The sequence below is a fragment of the Mesocricetus auratus genome, unplaced genomic scaffold (genome assembly GCF_017639785.1).
Source record: "Mesocricetus auratus isolate SY011 unplaced genomic scaffold, BCM_Maur_2.0 Super-Scaffold_100031, whole genome shotgun sequence".
NCBI lineage: Eukaryota > Metazoa > Chordata > Mammalia > Rodentia > Cricetidae > Mesocricetus > Mesocricetus auratus.
This window is the reverse complement of record NW_024429212.1, coordinates 14,388,491-14,406,409: the sequence shown is the minus strand read 5'-3', so window position 1 is coordinate 14,406,409 and position 17,919 is coordinate 14,388,491. Positions and strand designations below refer to the sequence as shown.

Sequence of the window (17,919 nt, the reverse complement as noted above, 5' to 3'; positions counted from 1 at the left end):
TCCTCTTTCAAGAACATCTATGTGTCAGGCATTAAGGACAAGATCCTCCGTCAATGTCCCCTTGTGGCTCCTAGCACACAATAGATGTTCTGTCTTGACATGGAAAGATCTAGCGGCTCCTGTAAGCTATTCCGCTTCTTATTGACTCACCAAGAATTTGTTCTGAATCCATTACGTGCTGGCCACTGTTGTGGGTGGTGGGGGCTCAGGAGCTTCCGGTATAGCCAGTCCCTCTATACGCGTGACACGCAGTGTGCATTTTACAGTAACAGTAGCAATTAATATTTACTTAGCGCCAGGCACTGTACAAAGGATCTTACATAAGTTATCTCATGGAACCCTCAAACAACCTTGGGGTAGCTGTTATCCCATAGTCCCCATTTTACAGAGGAGGAACTGGGGGCCAGGGGAAAGACTAAATTATCTGCCCCCCCATGGTGGTTACAAGTGGTATTACAGATTATCTGCTTTGGCCGGTGATGTCCAGAGCGCACCACCTTAAACCAGCTGGAGTCTCAGGTGGTCTCCGTGTGTGGCTCTTCACTGCACAGCACCAGCTGTGATGCAGCTTGTATTTACTACAAATGTTTTTTATTTGCCCTGAGCTAGGCATGGCACTGAAAGGTAAAATGTATGCCTTGCACAGCCAAGCCTGTGCCTAGGTCAGGTGGGGCCTTTCCTATAATTGAGAAAAGAACCTAATATTTGTTGTTTCCTAGAACTCTGTCACTCCTGTCTTGGCCATGCTCTGTGGTCACGCGGCTTCTGCTTCTGCTCTTCCCCCTTTCCCCTGAAACAGGACTTGTCTCAGATGGGGAATAAATGGAGGAAACCAACACAGATCCCAGACAGTGACATTTCTTTCTCACAAAAGTTTGGACTTTGGAAGTTGCCAGAACTGGCTTGGAATCCAGTTCTTCACTTCTTGTACAGATAGGTCATCACCAACTTCCTTGAGGAGTTGTTAAGTTGGATGTCTGGCATCATCTTGGCAGCAGAAAGAATTAGGTATCTTGTAAGAAGCTGGCGCATATTAAACAGACACTATGAATTATGAGTCTGATAATAGCTCTCTCAGGTTGTTGGTCACTTACAAAGGATCTGTGTTTACTATACACACCAAGTCATGTAGCACTTGGTGGCAGGCAGGGTTTCATGAAACATCTTTATCTTTTAACTCAACCATTACAGCTCTCGGTCTATTTCTTTGTTGTTATTCTCCCTCGCTTATAATTAACTTGTGCTTAGCTTTCTATCGTGGTGTCTCACACATCTTTGTAAGCCATCCTCCGTCCTTCCCAAAACGAGTTGCTGTCTTATTCAGGGTCACCATTGCTGCGATGAAACACCATGACCAAAGGCAAGCTGGGGAGGAAGGCTTTACTCATCTCACATTTCCACACCATAGTCCATCACTGAAGGAAGTCAGGACCGGAACTCAAACAGGGCAGGATCCTGGAGGAGGAGCTGATGCAGAGGCCACGGAGTAGCTCTGCTTACTGGCTTACTCAACCTGTTTTCTTACAGTGCCCAGGACCGTAAGTGCAGGGATATCATCAAACACAGTGGGCTGGGTCCTCCCCATCAATCTCTAATTAGCTCTACAGGCTTGCCCACAGCCCGATCTTTTTTGTTTTGTTTTTGAGACAGGGTTCCTCTATATAAAAGCTCTGGCTGTCCTGGAACTCACTCGGTAGACCAGACTGGCCTCAAAGTCACAGAGATCCTCCTGCCTCTGCTCCCGAGTGCTGGGGTTAAAGGTGAACACCACCACCGCCCAGCTTACAGCCAAATCTAATGGAGGTATTTTCTCAATCGAGGTTTCCTCCTGTTTCCTATGACTATCGATTGTGTCGAGCTGACATAAATCTAGCCAGCACAGTGTTTTGATGGTAGGCATCCTGGCATGGTTCCAGCGGAACTTCTTTATGGGCATTGGTGTTCTGTCTGCATGTGTGTCTGTGTAAGGGTGCGGCGCCCGTGCCACAAGGAATTCCAAGGTATCAGGAAAAGAAACACCAGGCATCCAGCTGTTTGTACTAAGAGAATGCATGTGCTGCCTTTATTGCCAAGAGAGGGAGAGGGGGAGGGGGAGGGGGAGGGGAGGGGGAGGGGAGGGGGAGGAGAAGGGGGAGGGGGAGAGGGAGAGGGAGAGGGAGAGGGAGAGGGAGAGGGAGAGAGAGAGAGAGAGAGAGAGAGAGAGAGAGAGAGAGAGAGAGAGAATATGTGTGTGTCTTTATTGCAACTGCTGAGAGGTCTCTCTTGCAGGAGTGAGCAGCTTTATATACAGGCTTACAGCATAGTGGGAAAACCCCAGGAGGTAGAGAGCATGTTTTCCTCCTGCTAGATGTCGATGTCAGAGGGTCAAGGCCGGGGCAGGAAGCCAGGACTAGAAAACAAGATGCACTTGGACTGGAAAACAGGAAGCACTTGTAGGCTTGACCAGCAACTCGCAGAGACCCCATGGGGCTGGGGCCAAACATAAGGGTGCCAGATGCTCTGGAACTGGAGTCACAGACAGTGGTGAGCTTCCATGTGGGTGCTGGGAATTGAACCCTGGTCCTCTGGAAGAACAGCCAGTGCTCTTAACCATGGAGACATCTCTACAGCCCCTAGTGGAACATTTTGAGTACTGCATACGTGAATGTACTGGTTTTGTTTTTTGTTTCGTTTTGCAAGAACGGACTAATGTAGCAGAGACCAAGAGTTCAGTTCACACTTCATTTCTCTGTTCTCCCTTCCCTGCCTTGCTAATTGGTGCCGATTAGGTTTTGTACAGTACCCAAGGAGAAGACATTTCCACAACTGTCCATCCACCCAACGGGAATCATGGCCTGTGTCAGCAGGTCCATCTCACTTCCACATATCACTTCCATTTCATTTTAAGGACAGTCACCAAGTGCCGGCCAGCTGGCTCACCTTATGCCACCTCTATGGTATAGCGACTCTGCAATGCCATCAGTGGCGCGGTCATTGTCGCCTGTCACAGACGAAGGAGACGCAGCAGAAAACTCCATTTGGGTTCTAACCCTTCCACATGGCGGAGCCCTGGGGATCATCTCCAATCAAGAACTGAGAAAACACTTACTCGTGGCTCATGGGGGGCCGGGTGAAGAGGAGGGAAGCAGGGGTTGGTGGCTGGAAAAGCAAGGAGGTGAGTGTTGTGGGGATTTGATCCAACAGCCAACTGCTGGGGTGGCTTGGCCCAATGGGTGTGGTCCTCTCTGGAGATATGTGATCCAATAAGGTTGAGGTCAGGTATCCCTTCCTGTCTTGGACTGGGGAGGGCTTGCTGAAGCCATGGCTTGGTGACCTTCTCTGGGCCTGCCTTATCTCTTTTAGGAATAAATCAAATCTGCCCGCCCCCTTTATTGGGTCACATATCTCCAGAAAAAAGACCACGCCCATTGGGCCAAGCTTCCCCCATCCAGTTGGCCATCAGACCAAATCCCCACAACATTTCCCACTTTTAGTCTAAAATAAAAATGAAGGTTCTAATCCTATAATTAAAAACTATGCACAGCGAGAAAATTATCGAGTAAGAAATGCATCTTAGATGTCCAGACCGTAGGTAATAGGCAATTTTTAAAGAGATTACTCCAATAGCTGTCCTTTCCTGAACAATCTAAGTTTTGTACCTAATAGGCCCTTAGCTAAGATTTGGGAGGATGGTAACTGTGACTGTCTAGTCTTCAACCCCATCAAAGACCTGAGAAGGAAAATAACAGGAAGTGCAAGCAAGGGACTTCCGAAAGGTGCAAGAAATGACAGAAACAGGTGGCTGCCTGGACAGTCACCCGAGGTTTCTCTATGACACTGGGGCATCCAACTTTGGCTGACACACCATTTTAAGAAGCAGGAAAATCTGAAGGACTGTCCTACCCTGTCTTGGCAAAGCTTGACAGTTGCTTTTCTCTGTGTCCTGCTGGTCCAGACTGGACAGCGTACTTACTGAAGGTTCCTACCATAGGTGAGCTCAGCTGTATCACATAGGAAGCTCTGCAGTACTAAGGACTTGCAACCTTTGAGGCAACCCCAAAGGAAGAGCGAGCCTTCCCTCTCCTTGGCCACCAGCTTCCAGCTGCAGCAAATGAAAATAAGAATTCATCGTACGGCGGTGCCTGCCTACCATCTGAGCACTCGTATGGCTGAGGCAGGAACACAGAGACTGTGAAGCCAGCCTGGGCTATGTGGCTCATCCGGCCTCACCTCCCTACCCCCAAAACTTAAAGCTACAACCAAGTGCAACAACAACAACAAAATAATTTGTGGGTTGGGTATTGGTGGTGCACACCTTTAATCCCAGCACTGGGGAAGCAGAGGCAGGCAGATCTCTGTGAGTTCGAGGCCAACGTGGTCTACAGAGCGGGTTCCTTGACAGCCAGGGGTGTTACGATGAGAAACCCTGTCTTGAAGACTCCGTGAGGTTTAGGCTGAGATAGTTCAGTGGGAGACAACCTAAGCTCAGATCCCCTCAGGTAAAAAGCCAGGTTGGGGGGGGGGGGTGAAAAGCAGCAGCAGATCCCAGGAGCTCACTGGCCAGCCAGCCTGGTGTAAAAGTAAGCTTCCGACTGAACGATGTCTGTCTCAATGGAATGATGCATAGGGTGACACCCAGTGGCTTCCTGTAACCTCTACACACACATGTGCATGCAAGAGTGTGTGTGTGTTGGGCTGGAGAGATGGCTCAGCGGTTAAGAGCTCGTCAGTCAGCGGGGCCAGCCTCCAGCGTACAGCAGGGTTGCGGTTACTGACAAGGGGGCCGGATGAGCAGGAGTGGCCTCTGCAGGCCGGGATTCCAGGAGCAGCTCCGCAGACCACGGTAAACAGATTAGAAGCTCTGACCCAGAACTGCTGGTCCAAACACTTCCACCATCTGGGGGAGCATGGCTTGACCTCCGCCTTAGCGCCCTCCCCAGATATGTGCCCGATGGCACCAAAGCCAGGCACTTTGTGTCTCAGCCAATTTCACTGAAAGCTTCCACATGATGAGGGAGAGGGAGACTTTCCCTGAAAAACAAACTGAAAGGAAAAGCTTTGGCTCAGGACCCCCAAGGCCAATTTCTCAGCACAAAGGAAATTTATTTGCCCCAGAGGGATAACGGCCAGGGAATAAGAGACAAACACAGGAGATAGAGGACTAGGGAGAAGGGGAAGGGAACAAAAGGGGGCAGGGATATTTGCTCAGAGGGACAAATATCCCTGCCCTTTGGATAGAGAAGAGACAGACTTGGCACTTAGGCAAATGTCAGTTTATAAAGGTAAAGGGAGAAACCCTGTTAGTTAGGATGAGGTGTTTAGTTTTAATTGGACATATTAATTAGGTGATCCAAAGGTGGCTTTTGATTGCTGGGCTTTGGTAGTCAGTCTCAGAAGGAGGAAGTGGCCAAATACGGGATTAGACCTCGGAGGCTAGCTTTAGGAGTGTACCCTGATGGTTTTTAGCAAGGCCAAGGGGGCTAGGAGGAAGGGCAAGTCCTGCCAGGCCCCAGGCTGGCCGGAATCCCATCAAAAAACCACCCTGAAGACCCCAGCAAAGGAGACTCTAGCCACCCTGTACTGAAGCAGATCGCTTCTGGGTGAGGTCTAGAGGTCGTTCCCCCTCCCCTCAGCTTCCTCCTCTCTTCCAGAGCTTCACGGGACAAGTGTTCTGCCACAGAGCTGAGTCCTCAGCTTTTAACTCTGTTCTGAGGCGTCCCTAAGTTTGTGAGGCTGGCCTCCGGCTTGTCACCCTCCGAAGCAGCGGCAATCGTGGGCTTTTGCTGCTGTACTTGGCTAGATAATGTCTTAAAAATTTCAAAATACTTTCTCAGGGGCACCTGGGCACTCTACACTTTCTCTGGAGAGCTCCGCAGTCCCCTCACAGAAACCCAAGGCTCTGTGGGTTGCCCTAGAAGAGTCCCAAGGTATAGGGGTGGGAGAGGCAGGTAGTAGGAGCAACAATAATTCCCAGCATTTATGTTTTTGTTTTGGTTTAAAAAAAAGTTCACCGAGCCACCTGCAGGTCCTCCCTGATTACAGGTATGTACATGTGTGCGCAAGCACACAGACATCCCAAAAACACTGACGTGGGGGTAGTGGGGCCATGCAGGAGGTATAGGCATCTTTCTTCTTAGCATCGAGAAAATAAAAGTGACAGGTAGCATTAATATCAGTAATGGGAAATATTAGGACGTGTTGCACCCTTCCCCCATGGGGGTCTGCTGACTGCTTGTTACTAGGGACTTTTAGCAAAACACTTCTCATCCCCTCCTCCCAGTAAGGCCTGCATGCAAGTTCCTGTTTATTGTCTAAAAGCTAATTCCTGTTTTTGGTGCACCCTTTGCTGGAGGGCCCTGGGAAGGTAGGCTTCTGACCTTGGTGTTTTTCCACCGTACCTGACTTTGGTATATAAGGCTCCACTCTTGTAATAATAAATGTCATTCTCCTTGCAAGAATGAGCCGCTGTCTTTGTCTTTATTTTCATCCTTAGCCCTTAGCCTCGGATCGCTGTGAAGTATGGTAGCACTGTAGCTTCGAACACACCGGCTGCTCGCAACAAGGACGGGGTTGGAGAGATGGCTCGTTGGTTAAGAGCTCTGGCTGCTTATCCAGAGGACATGGCGGCTATCAGCTGTCTGTAACTCCAAGATCTGACACCCTCACACATGCACGCAGGCGTGACACCAATGCACATAAAATAAATACATTTTTAAAATATTCCTTTAAAAAAGTGTGTTCTTCTCCACGCTGGGAAACTCTCTTCCCCAGTGTGCCACCAACAAACAAACAAACAAAAAAGCAAAACAGAGCACAGTCTTCTCACCCAGTATCAACATGGAGGGAGGCTTGTTTCAGATCTCATCCAGCCTGCAGACAGCAGAAACACGGATGCACCAATTGGATCACGCATGGAGTTGGGCTATTACATGAGATATAGTGCATGGTCCTTCTACACAGGGATGGTTCTGAATTTGAGTGATATGCAGATCTGAGAGCCTTGGTGAGGGATTAGGGAAGTGGGCTCACATTAGTCTTTGACAGCGACCTTCCTAGAGTTGTGTTACAATCAGAGTCATATGTCCCAGCTAGCTTTGGAGTTGGGCCACTAGGATTGTCAGAATCCTTCATTCCCATTACCGGATAGAACTCCACGGTACCAAAGATCCCAAAGCTCAGAATGGAGTAGTCCCTACTGGACTCGGAACACCAACAGCCCAGCTGCCTGGTGCCTGTACCTTTCTCAGATCAATGACAAAGACCCCAAGACCCTTGTTCCCACCACAGGCAGAGGAAGCGCTAGGACCACACCCTGGTTCTTCCCAGCCTAGAGAACACGGATGATACTAAACCACAAAGCCCCGAGGCAGCAAGAATCTTCGACAGCGACCCAAGCGCTGCTCTGCCCTCCTCTGCGCCTCAGCTAAGTGGAGGTTATCTCCATTGCCCCATCTCTCTTCATTCCTTCTCCTTCAAAATGCCTCCTGCTTTTTAACCCCCGACAGCTAACCAGGAAGTCTAGTCGGTGGCTTCGGGGTGACACTGGGGGAGGTGTTCCAGTGGCTGGGCGGTAACTGCCTGGGCCTGCGTGTGACTCATCCTGGGAGAGCCATAGAAAGAGAGGAGATAGAAAACGGGATCGGACAAACACAGTCGCTTTAGTCCTGCAGGCCCAGCTGGCAGGTAATCCAACCCGCCAGTGTTTTCTGGGAACTTCCCTGGGGCCGAGCAGCGGGTATGACTCCCCGGGATACAGGGGCCTCACAGGGACTCAAGAGGAAGACCCAGCGTTGAACAGGCAGCACCTTCAACCTGGCATGCGTCACCTGGTACCAATGTCATTCCTGTTGTCACCCCCATCCTGCGGAAGCTGCCCAGATGATCGCTGCTCACCCCTCATTGTCTCCAGTATTTGCCCAGGAAGCTCAGGCTGCAGCAACTCTGAGGCCCCAACTCCAAGCAGAGGGATCGAGTCTACTGGGCTTTCCGTTTCATCCCGGAAAGTTCCTGGCAGTGTTTCAGGAGGGGCTGTGGTGAATGATTCCTTTCTTCAGAGCCCAGCAGGGTCTGGCGTGGCGGCAGCCAGCTGGCAGGACATAACAGGCTCCTTAAAGTTGCTGGAGCAAGACACAGGGTCCAAGGGACTTCCCAGCACGCCAGTGCCACCAGAGGACCTCGAAAACCCACTTCATCCAAAACAACCCTCTTACCCTTGGTTTACGACTTCGGTCAAGGTTTTCTGTGGACAGGGAGGGGGTGGGGGCCGCGTCCTCCGGCAGAGCCTGCCAGCTCTTCTTCCAGGCTGAGGTGGACAGTGCAGGCCCTGTCTGAAGGATGACAGTGCAGATCTGTCTCCCTGGGCCACTGTGCTTCGAGACCATCTTACTATGGCTCCAGGACCTTCCTGCCCCCTCTTTCCAAGTCCTAGGGTTGCGAGTACACACCAGGACACCTGGCTCACAGACTCTTCCAACCCTTACCCCTAAGAAGCCCCGGGTTCACGAGGCTGCTGTTCTGAAAGGGATCCCCAGGTCCAGGCCTCTTTCAGCATTCATGAGAAGCCATCTCTCATCACCCAGGCGCAGAGTCATCCTCCTCACAGGAAACTCAGAACTCATGGGGAAAAAGTCAAATCATCTATTATGTACTTTTCTTGAGAAACAGAATAGATTCTGCTGATTCTTTTTGTTTGTTTTTCGAGACAGGGTTTCTCTGTATTGTTTTGGAGGCTGTCAGATCAGCCAGGCCTCGAACTCAAGAGATCCGCCTGCCTCTGCCTCAAGAGTGCTGGAATCAAAGGCGCGTGCCACCAATGCCCGGTTCTGCTGATTCTAATTTTAAGTTGGATCACTCTCTTGTTCCACTGATTTACTCATTTCCCCTGCCCTAGCTTCTGGACGTGGAAGCTTAATTTATTCATTTTCAGCCTTTCTTTTCTTGCTTTTTTATTTTGGGTTTTTCAAGACGGGGTTTCTTTGTGTAGTCCTGGTTGTCCTGGAACTCTCTTTGTAGACCAGGTTGGCCTTGAACTCAGAGACCCGCCTGCCTCTGCGTCCCAAGTGCTGGGATCAAAGGCGAGGCCACCACCACCTGGCTCAGCCTTTCTCTCCTGATGTATGCATCTACACCTATACATTTTCCTGATCAGGGCATTGGCTACGTCTCACAAGCCGGGTGACATTTTTGTCACTTTTCTTTTTAAGAACTACACTCCATGCTTCTCTGATTAATTACAATATTCAAACCACACCGAGGATTCCCATTAAAACTATCAGCAACAGAAGTGAAGGAAAAGGAACAGACTGCTGGGTGTTAGCAACGCACACCTTTAATCCCAGCACTCGGGAGGCAGAGGCAGGTGGATCTCTGTGAGACTCTGTCCTCAAAAAACAGAAAAACAAACAAACAAAAAAAGGGAAGAAAATGAAAAAAAAAGGAACAAATTGATGACTTCTGCTTTTGAGAGATGATTTCAGTTAGTTTAAAAAACACACTTGGGAGGAGAAATGGCTTAGCAGTGACCAGTACACGCTGCTCATTGGAGGACCCAAGTTTAGATCCCAATACCCATGACAGACGAGGCACAATGTCCTGTAACTGCAGTTACAGGGGGACCTGTGACTGCTAGCCTCCACAGGCACCCGTACTCACTTGCATCTACCCCCACACGGACACAGACACATCCACGTAATCACAATAAACATGGGTCGGGAGAAATACACTTCAGGATCCAGAGAGATGGCTCACCGTGTAAGCCTGAGACCCCATGTAAAAGACCGGACACAGCAACTCCTGCCTGCTATCCCATTGCTGGGCAGGTGGCGAGGGAAGGGTGCCCGGGGCTTTGCTGGCTTCAGGTTCACCGAGGGATCCTGCCTTAAAAACAACACTGCAGGCTGGAGAGATGGCTCAGAGGTTAACAGCACTGACTGCTCTTCCAGAGGTCCTGAGTTCAATTCCCAGCAACCACATGGTGGCTCGCAATCATCTGTAATGAGATCTGGCACCCTCTTCTGATGTGTAGACATACATGGAGGCAGGGTGTTGTGTTCGTAATAAATAATAAACAAATCTTTAAAGAAAACCAACATTGCACCCCACTTTGGGCTCAGAAATAGAAAGCACCTGCGCATTGCCAGCTCAGACTTATTAATTTTATTTCACATCACCGTGGTCACTTTTACAGCTGCTGGGACTTATCTTTTTTTTTCAATCACGTTGTTGCTCACAGAATTCACAGAATTCATTAACAGACTGGTATTCTCTATCCAAGGGTTATCAGGAGAACATCGGAATAGAAAAGATGCCCACGAGCTGCTTGGCATGGAACTCCAGTCTGATTAGATAGAAGTCTAGAGCATTATTGCTTTATTAGTCTTATTTTAAGAATGGCAAATGATTCCTAGGAAACCCACCCTGTCCGACGTTCTCCATTCTGCTGACTCTGACGTAACCGACTTGTAGGTACCCAAACCCATCGGCCTGTGTTCTGCTGCTTCAGCAGCTCTGAGGGCTGGCTGAAGCCAAACAAAGCTCCTTCATATATGTTTCTACATGTAAAAAAACATAGAAACTTTTTTCTTTTCCTTTCCTTCTTCTTTTTTTTTTTAATTGTCTCAGTCAGTAGCTTAGGCTGTCCTTGAACTCACTCTGTACCTCAGGCCAGCCTTGATCTTGGATCCTCCCGCCTCAGCCTGCCAAGGAGCTGAGATTCCAGGTCTGTGCGCCAGGCATGGGGGCAGAAACCTCTTCCACAGTTTGCTGTTTCTTCTCTGGTCTTGTGGCTAGTGGGCTGCATTCACACATGGGCCTCTATGCAAAACATGAATTAGATCTAAATAAGAGCTCAACAAATGACTAAAAAGCTCCTCTAGAAGAAGCCACTGACCATGCAAGGGTTACATCTGAAGCAACAACAACAACAAAAATATAGCTCAAGTTTGACGTGTGAGGAATGTCTTAAAGAAAACATCTTTGATGGTCATGGTCGTCATGATTAGCATTGGCTCATCAGTGACACGAACCTGAAGACGTCTAGTAGGCTTCATGGCTGGGTATTTTTTTTTTAAATCCAGTTGCATTTAGGTTCCTATTTTGAAAAAACAAAAAGATCTTGGAGATTTCCTTGTGGCCCCTGATGCTCTGTGGAACCAAGACTGGGATGGGAGACTGGCTTCCTCAGGGACACTGGTGCTCCAGCGGCATTCCGGGCAGGATTCCTGAGAGTAGAGGCTGTGTCAAGTTGGGGGATGGGAGCAGATGCTGTGTGAACGACGCGGGCTGCAGCGAGGGCCTCAGTTCAGCTTCTTGTCGTTGTCTGTGTTGTGCACAGAAGCTAAAAAGTCGACAATGAGCTTGGCTGTCTTCCTGGGTCTCTCCATCACCACCGAGTGGCCACAGTTTTCCAGCAGCTCCACCTGGCAGTTGGCAATAGACTTGGCCAAAATTTCTGCCCCAGACACATCAAGCACCTGCCGAGGAAGAGGAAAGAAACAATACACTGGGATTGAGATGTTCTGCTGTAGTGCAGTGGACCGTTCCTACAGTACACTGGGATTGAGATGTTCTGCTGTAGTGCAGTGGACCGTTCCTACAGTACACTGGGATTGAGATGTTCTGCTGTATGGTTGTGGACCGTTCCTACAGTACACTGGGATTGAGATGTTCTGCTGTAGTGCAGTGGACCGTTCCTACAGTACACAGAGATTTAGATGTTCTGCTGTATTGTTGTGGGCGGTTCCTACAGTACACAGAGATTGAGATGTTCTGCTGTATTGTTGTGGACCGTTCCTACAGTACACAGAGATTGAGATGTTCTGCTGTATTGTTGTGGACCGTTCCTACAGTACACAGAGATTGAGATGTTCTGCTGTAGTGCAGTGGACGGTTCCTACAGTACACAGAGATTGAGATGTTCTGCTGTATGGTTGTGGACCGTTCCTACAGTACACAGAGATTGAGATGTTCTGCTGTATGGTTGTGGACCGTTCCTACAGTACATAGAGATTTAGATATTCTGCTGTAGTGCAGTGGACGGTTCCTACAGTACACAGAGATTGAGATGTTCTGCTGTATGGTTGTGGACAGTTCCTACAGTACACAGAGATTGAGATGTTCTGCTGTATTGTTGTGGACCGTTCCTACAGTACACAGAGATTGAGATGTTCTGCTGTAGTGCAGTGGACCGTTCCTACAGTACACAGAGATTGAGATATTCTGCTGTAGTGCAGTGGACGGTTCCTACAGTACACAGAGATTGAGATGTTCTGCTGTATGGTTGTGGACAGTTCCTACAGTACACAGAGATTGAGATGTTCTGCTGTATTGTGGACAGTTCCTACCACAGAGGCATGGCAGAGAGCAGGAAGATGGGGCAAATGGAAGCCATCAGCCTCCTGTTTGACTCTGAAACACGATACTAGAAGTGCAACACTGCCATCGATAAGCAGGTGGGAAAGACAGAGTTCCTGTCTCCAAGGAGGTTGAGGTCAGACATTACCAAGAGACAGATGTCGTGTGATGTGAACAGGGTTTTCTACAGAAAGGAGCTGAGAGGGCAAATCAGAGCGGAGAAAGGGGAAGACACCATCCCTGAGCTCTGAGACAGCTGAGGGCAGGGGCAGAGGGATCTTTACAGAAAGGGGAAGAGCATGGGGGTGAGAGGTTACGGTAAGCCGGGGTCAGGCAGGGCACGGTAGAGCAGAAGGAAGGCCTTTACCCTGGCCTTAGCACCACATCCAGTTGTACTCAGGGTTGGGGAGTGAACCCAGGGCCGCATGCACACTAGGCAGCACATACCACCAACTGCATATCCCGTCCCTAATCCGGCCTTGGGACAGCAGGGAGTCCTGAGACTTACTAAGGGAAAGAATTTGAGTGGTTGGTTCTATGCTGAAGTAGGAAGCCAAAGAGTAGGAAGGTCCCGCTAGAAGACGAAAGAGGTGAATGCATTCACGTTTATTTTAATTTTAGTTATCTCCCTAGCATGCCTAGTGGGTTCTCCTCTCCCTCCACAGTCTCCTCTGGAGGTAGGTTTGCCATCATGCCCTTCATGTTGGTCAAAGTCAACCATAGGTCTTCCCGGCCCGGATCCTCTTCTCTGTCATTCACGGGCAAAGACTTTAAAGTCTTCAGGCTGTTTCTGAGCTTTAGTCTCATCAACTTGAGGTTCCCAGCACCTTCAAGTAGGTAGGCAGAAGAGAATATGGCGGGGCGCCCTGGGCCAAGGAAAGAAATGTAAGCACGGGTCTCCACGAGAAGCTGTGGGTGGATGCATCCAGTGAGGTCACCGTCTAAGCAGGCATGAAACCTACGTGCTGGGGGGGAAAGTCCCCAGAGAGGATGCAGGTTAAGTCAAAATGACAGAAGCAGACGAGGAAAAGAAGACACTCCCAAATAAGGATCCATGGTGAAGAGAGATCGGAAGCTACAGCTCATAGGCAAGACATCCACATGGGTTCTAACTTGGCACTGTCACGCTGGTCAGCTCTGCAAACCCAGCATTCCCTGTAGTCACCCACGTGGAGTTGGTGTATGTGGTCCCGCAAGAGACATGCATGCTAGTGGGAGCCATCGCAATTATGTCATCAGATAAATAGTCTAAAAGAAAAACTTCTCCATTCCACTGATGTCAAGTCAGGGCTTTACCTAGGGCTCAAATTTTACACAGACCAAAATACTCAGCATTGGAGATGAAAAGTGCATGGATACAGTGTTGTTTTTTTTTTAACATAAACACCAATTCAAAGGAGGTGGGGGAGGCACGCTCTGGTACGCCATGCCTTGTGCACACGGAGACAAAAAGTCAAAAACAAAATCAAAATGTCGCCCCTTTCTCGCTCCCCAGCCATCTTGGTGGCTGCAAAGAAGATGGAAAAAGTCCCTGGAGTCGACAGAGTCCAGGCTCCAGCTTGTTATGAAAAGTGGGAAGTACGTTCTGGGAAACAAACAGACTCAAGATGATCAGACAGGGCAAAGCGAAGTTGGTCATCCCCACCAACATCTGCCCGGCTTTGAGGAAATCTGAACTAGAACATTATGCCATGGTGACTAAAACCGGTGTCCATCACCACAGTGGCGATAACATTGAATTGGGTACAGCATGGACAATACTACAGAGTGTGCACACTGGCTGTCCCTCACGCAGGTGACTCTGATGTTATTAGAAGCATGCCAGAACAGACCAGCGAGTAGTAAACCAGAAAAGCCTGCCTTTAACAAAACCACCAGAGCTCTTTAAAAAAAAAATCAAAATGTCTACCGTCTCGCCTCTAGTCAATAACCACAGGAACCTGATGTCTTACATAAACATTCTGAACAGCCTATGGTACCCTAGAGAGATGCCCAAGCTCACAAGAAACAACTAGTTCTAAGGAACCGGTTATTCAATAAGATGGCAAGACGCAGCCGGGCGGTAGTGGCGCACACCTTTAATCCCAGCACTCGGACTCGGGAGGCAGAGGCAGGCGGATCTCTGTGAATTCGAGGCCAGGCTGGACTGACAGCCTCCAAAACAATACAGAGAAACCCTGTCTCGTAAAACCAAAAAAAAAAAAAAAAAAAAAAGATGATGTCACAAAGGGGCAGGAAAGCCCCAAGCCAGTATGACTGGTGACCTTAAAAAGGGGGAATGCAGCCGGCGTTGGTTGCACACGCCTTTGATCCCAGCACTCGGGAGGCAGAGGCAGGCGGATCTCTGTGAGTTTGAGGCCAGCCTGGACTACAGAGAGAGTTCCAGGACAGCATCCAAAGCAATACAAAGAAACCCTGTCTCAGAAAAAAAAGGGGGGGATGCAGACCCAGACCTACACACACACACAAAATGTCATGTGAAGATGAAGTTGGAGTCTAGGGAATACACCTATAAGGCAGGGTATGCCAAAGATGGTTGCAAGCAACAGAAGCTGGGGGGAAAATGGAGAAGAGTCTCACTCAGAGTTCCCAGCCCTGTTGATTCCCTGATGTGAAGCCAGGAAGATCTCATGTACAAGGCCAGCTTGGGCTACATGGTGAAACCCTATCTCAATAAACAAACAAACAAACAAACAAATTTCCTTTCATGTTAAAAGTCAGACACCATTGTTCCCAGTTCACGGAACTGGGGCAGCAGGCATTGGCACCCAACACCAGGAACCCACCAGGGAGGCCACTGTAAAGGCCACCGCTTACTTTTTCCCCCACAGGGCCCTGTGACGTACCTGGTCTTGTTTCCCCCAAATGATCTGTGTTGGGACCTTGATCTTGTCCATGTTCTGATGCAGAGAGTATCTGGATTTCTCACTGACAATCTCCAAAAACACTTATCGGAAAGAAAGAAAACAAAAACAAACACGTAGTGAGTGTATGCGGGATCTGCACATAGGTACCACAACAGAGCTTCATCACGGTCAGGCCACTACTCCCTTCAGGGGACCAGGAAACATTCCAGGCACAGAGGTCTATGAGTCACGAGGCAGCCGGACACTGGGCTGCAAGCTGCGGAGTAGCAGGGCTACTTACGTTTCCGGTAGAAACTGTTATGAGGGATGCGAACGTCAACGAGGCCTTGAAGGATCTGAGGGTAAATAATCCGAAGTTAGAAAACGAGAGAAATCTTTCTTCCTCCAGCCTTTTACAGGGGAGAAAGCGCATTGTTCTCCTGCACTGCCTAGGGCTGGGCTTGTGAATCTCCAGAATGTAGACTATAATTGGGAAGCTCTAAAAAACAAAACAAAACTAGGGACGCTGGAGAGAGAGTTTGGTAACAACACGCGCTGCTGTTACAGACCACCTAGTTTGATTCTCAGCGCAGACAAGGAAGCTCACAGCCATCTGTAACTCCAGGTTCAAGAGCTCTGGTGCCCTCTTCTGGCCTCCGTAGGCAGTTTATGCACGAGGTACACAAATACACAGGTAAAACACCTTTCACATGAAAAAAATAATAGAAAATTAGGGGGGGGGGGACACACTTGGGAAATGCTGTGAAGCCAGAGGTCTGCATACTATTTTAAAGAGACTAGCACAGCATCTTGAGAAACTCTTGGTTAAATTTGAAACAAAAGTTTGGGTAAACAAAATATCAGGCCATTACTCTATGATACCCAAAATGCAGAACAAGATCAAAAACCATCAGGATCGACGATCCGATAAACAATGAGGGAGTTGGGGACTAGCTCGGTTGACAGAGCGCTGGTCTAGAATGCACCAAGCCTTGCTTATCTCCTGCAACACATGAACTAATACTCTAGAGGTCGAGGCAGAAGAATTAGGGGCTTGTATTTCGTCTTCAGTTACACAGGGGTTTCCAGGCTAGCCTGTAAAACATCAGAAGACTCTCTTGAAAGAGGAAGAGGAAAAAGAGGAGGAGGAGAAGGAGGAAAAGGAAGACGAGGAGGAGATGAAGAAATAAACTACTAAGAAAATTCTGGGGAGACCCCTTATTGTTCCACAGAGCTCAGATTATTCTCTGACGCTGCCTTTATTTTCCTCGCTGAGGGCTGCAGCAAATACAGACAGGCAAGACCTCCAAGCCCTGGGCTACTAACCCAAACAGGTGGCCACGGCCATTTGTAAAGCGGTCCCTTGCCTCGGGACACTCTACGTCAAAGCAAAGGGTCCACAAGGGTAGTTACCCCTCTCACCCACCAGGGAACAGGTCTAGACCCCTTCCACATGTCTTCTCAGGAGTTTCATGCAGACCAAAGTTGGGAAGACTAGGGTTATGTTCCTCAGAAGGCCGTGTACTAAATTCTTGGTGCCCCTGGGGGGGGGGGCTTTAGGAGGTGGGACCTACTTGGCGGTCATTGGTGATGCTACTTTTGAGTGATTATATTGGGACCCTGGCTCCATCCCTATCTGCTTCCTGACCACCATGAGATGAGCAGCTCTGCTCTACTGCTTGCCTCCTGCCACAATGCTCTGCCTCCCCACAGGCTCAAAGTAAAGGGGCCAAGTAACCCCGATGAGACCGCTGAACCACGATGCTCTCGGGTGTTTGCCCACGATGACAGGAAGCTCGCAAAAATGCTGGACCTTGGCTGCTTTGGACTAAACCAGCTCTCCAAAGCATGAATGAGAACCCCAGAGGCTCCCAGAGTGGGAACACAGAGGTGAGGGAAATGGCTGGTTATCTGATAACGCTGTGCCCCATGACAGACGCTTTCTTCTTCTGATGCATCCATCTATCCTGTTCCAACTCTGCTTAACGCAGTGGTTCTCAATCTTCCTAATGATGTCACCCTTTAAAACAGCTCCTCACAGTGTAGTGACCCCCAACTATAAAATTACTTTCATTGCTCCTTCGTAACTATAATTTTGCTGCTGTTGTGAACTGCAGTGTAAATATCTGATGTTTCCTACGGTTCGGGTGATCCCCGTGTAAGGGTTGTTCAACCCCCCAGAGGGGTTGCAACCCACAGGTTTGAGAACCACTGGCCCTAATTGGCTGATCACCCTGGTCCACTCACCTTGCTTTCCTGAATCATACATTTGTGTCTGTATTTGCTAGTCCATCCCTTCTCCATCTCTGTACCATCCACCCACCATTCCATCCATCCACCCACCATCCCATCCGCCCACCCACCGTCCCATCCATCCAACCAACCATCCACCCACTGTTCCATCCATCTATCCAACCATCCACCCACCATTCCATCCAACCAACCATCCACCCACCGTTCCATCCAACCAACCATCCACCCACCGTTCCATCCAACCAACCATCCACCCACCGTTCCATCCAACCAACCATCCACCCACCGTTCCATCCAACCAACCATCCACCCACCGTTCCATCCAACCAACCATCCACCCACCGTTCCATCCAACCAACCATCCACCCACCGTTCCATCCAACCAACCATCCACCCACCGTTCCATCCAACCAACCATCCACCCACTGTTCCATCCATCTATCCAACCATCCACCCACCATTCCATCCAACCAACCATCCACCCACCGTT

General features: G+C 49.3%; 1 protein-coding gene and 1 pseudogene across 10 annotated transcripts in view; one reads left to right on the top strand and one right to left on the bottom strand.

The window, feature by feature from the left end:
• Nucleotides 1-10,119: 10,119 nt before the first annotated feature.
• Nucleotides 10,120-17,919, bottom strand: part of Abhd6 (abhydrolase domain containing 6, acylglycerol lipase) — a 50,763-nt gene continuing 42,963 nt past the window's right edge. For all 10 annotated transcript variants that reach the window (XM_040733418.1, XM_021231380.2, XM_040733419.1 and 7 more), the window contains 3 exons: nucleotides 15,478-15,532; nucleotides 15,177-15,277; nucleotides 10,120-11,450 (listed from right to left, as the gene is read on the bottom strand). In XM_040733418.1, coding sequence (XP_040589352.1) covers nucleotides 11,274-11,450; nucleotides 15,177-15,277; nucleotides 15,478-15,532 — 333 coding nt within the window. In that variant the 3' untranslated portion in view covers nucleotides 10,120-11,273. The remainder of the gene's footprint in view (nucleotides 11,451-15,176; nucleotides 15,278-15,477; nucleotides 15,533-17,919) is intronic.
• On the top strand, nucleotides 13,757-14,172 carry LOC121135091 (annotated as a pseudogene).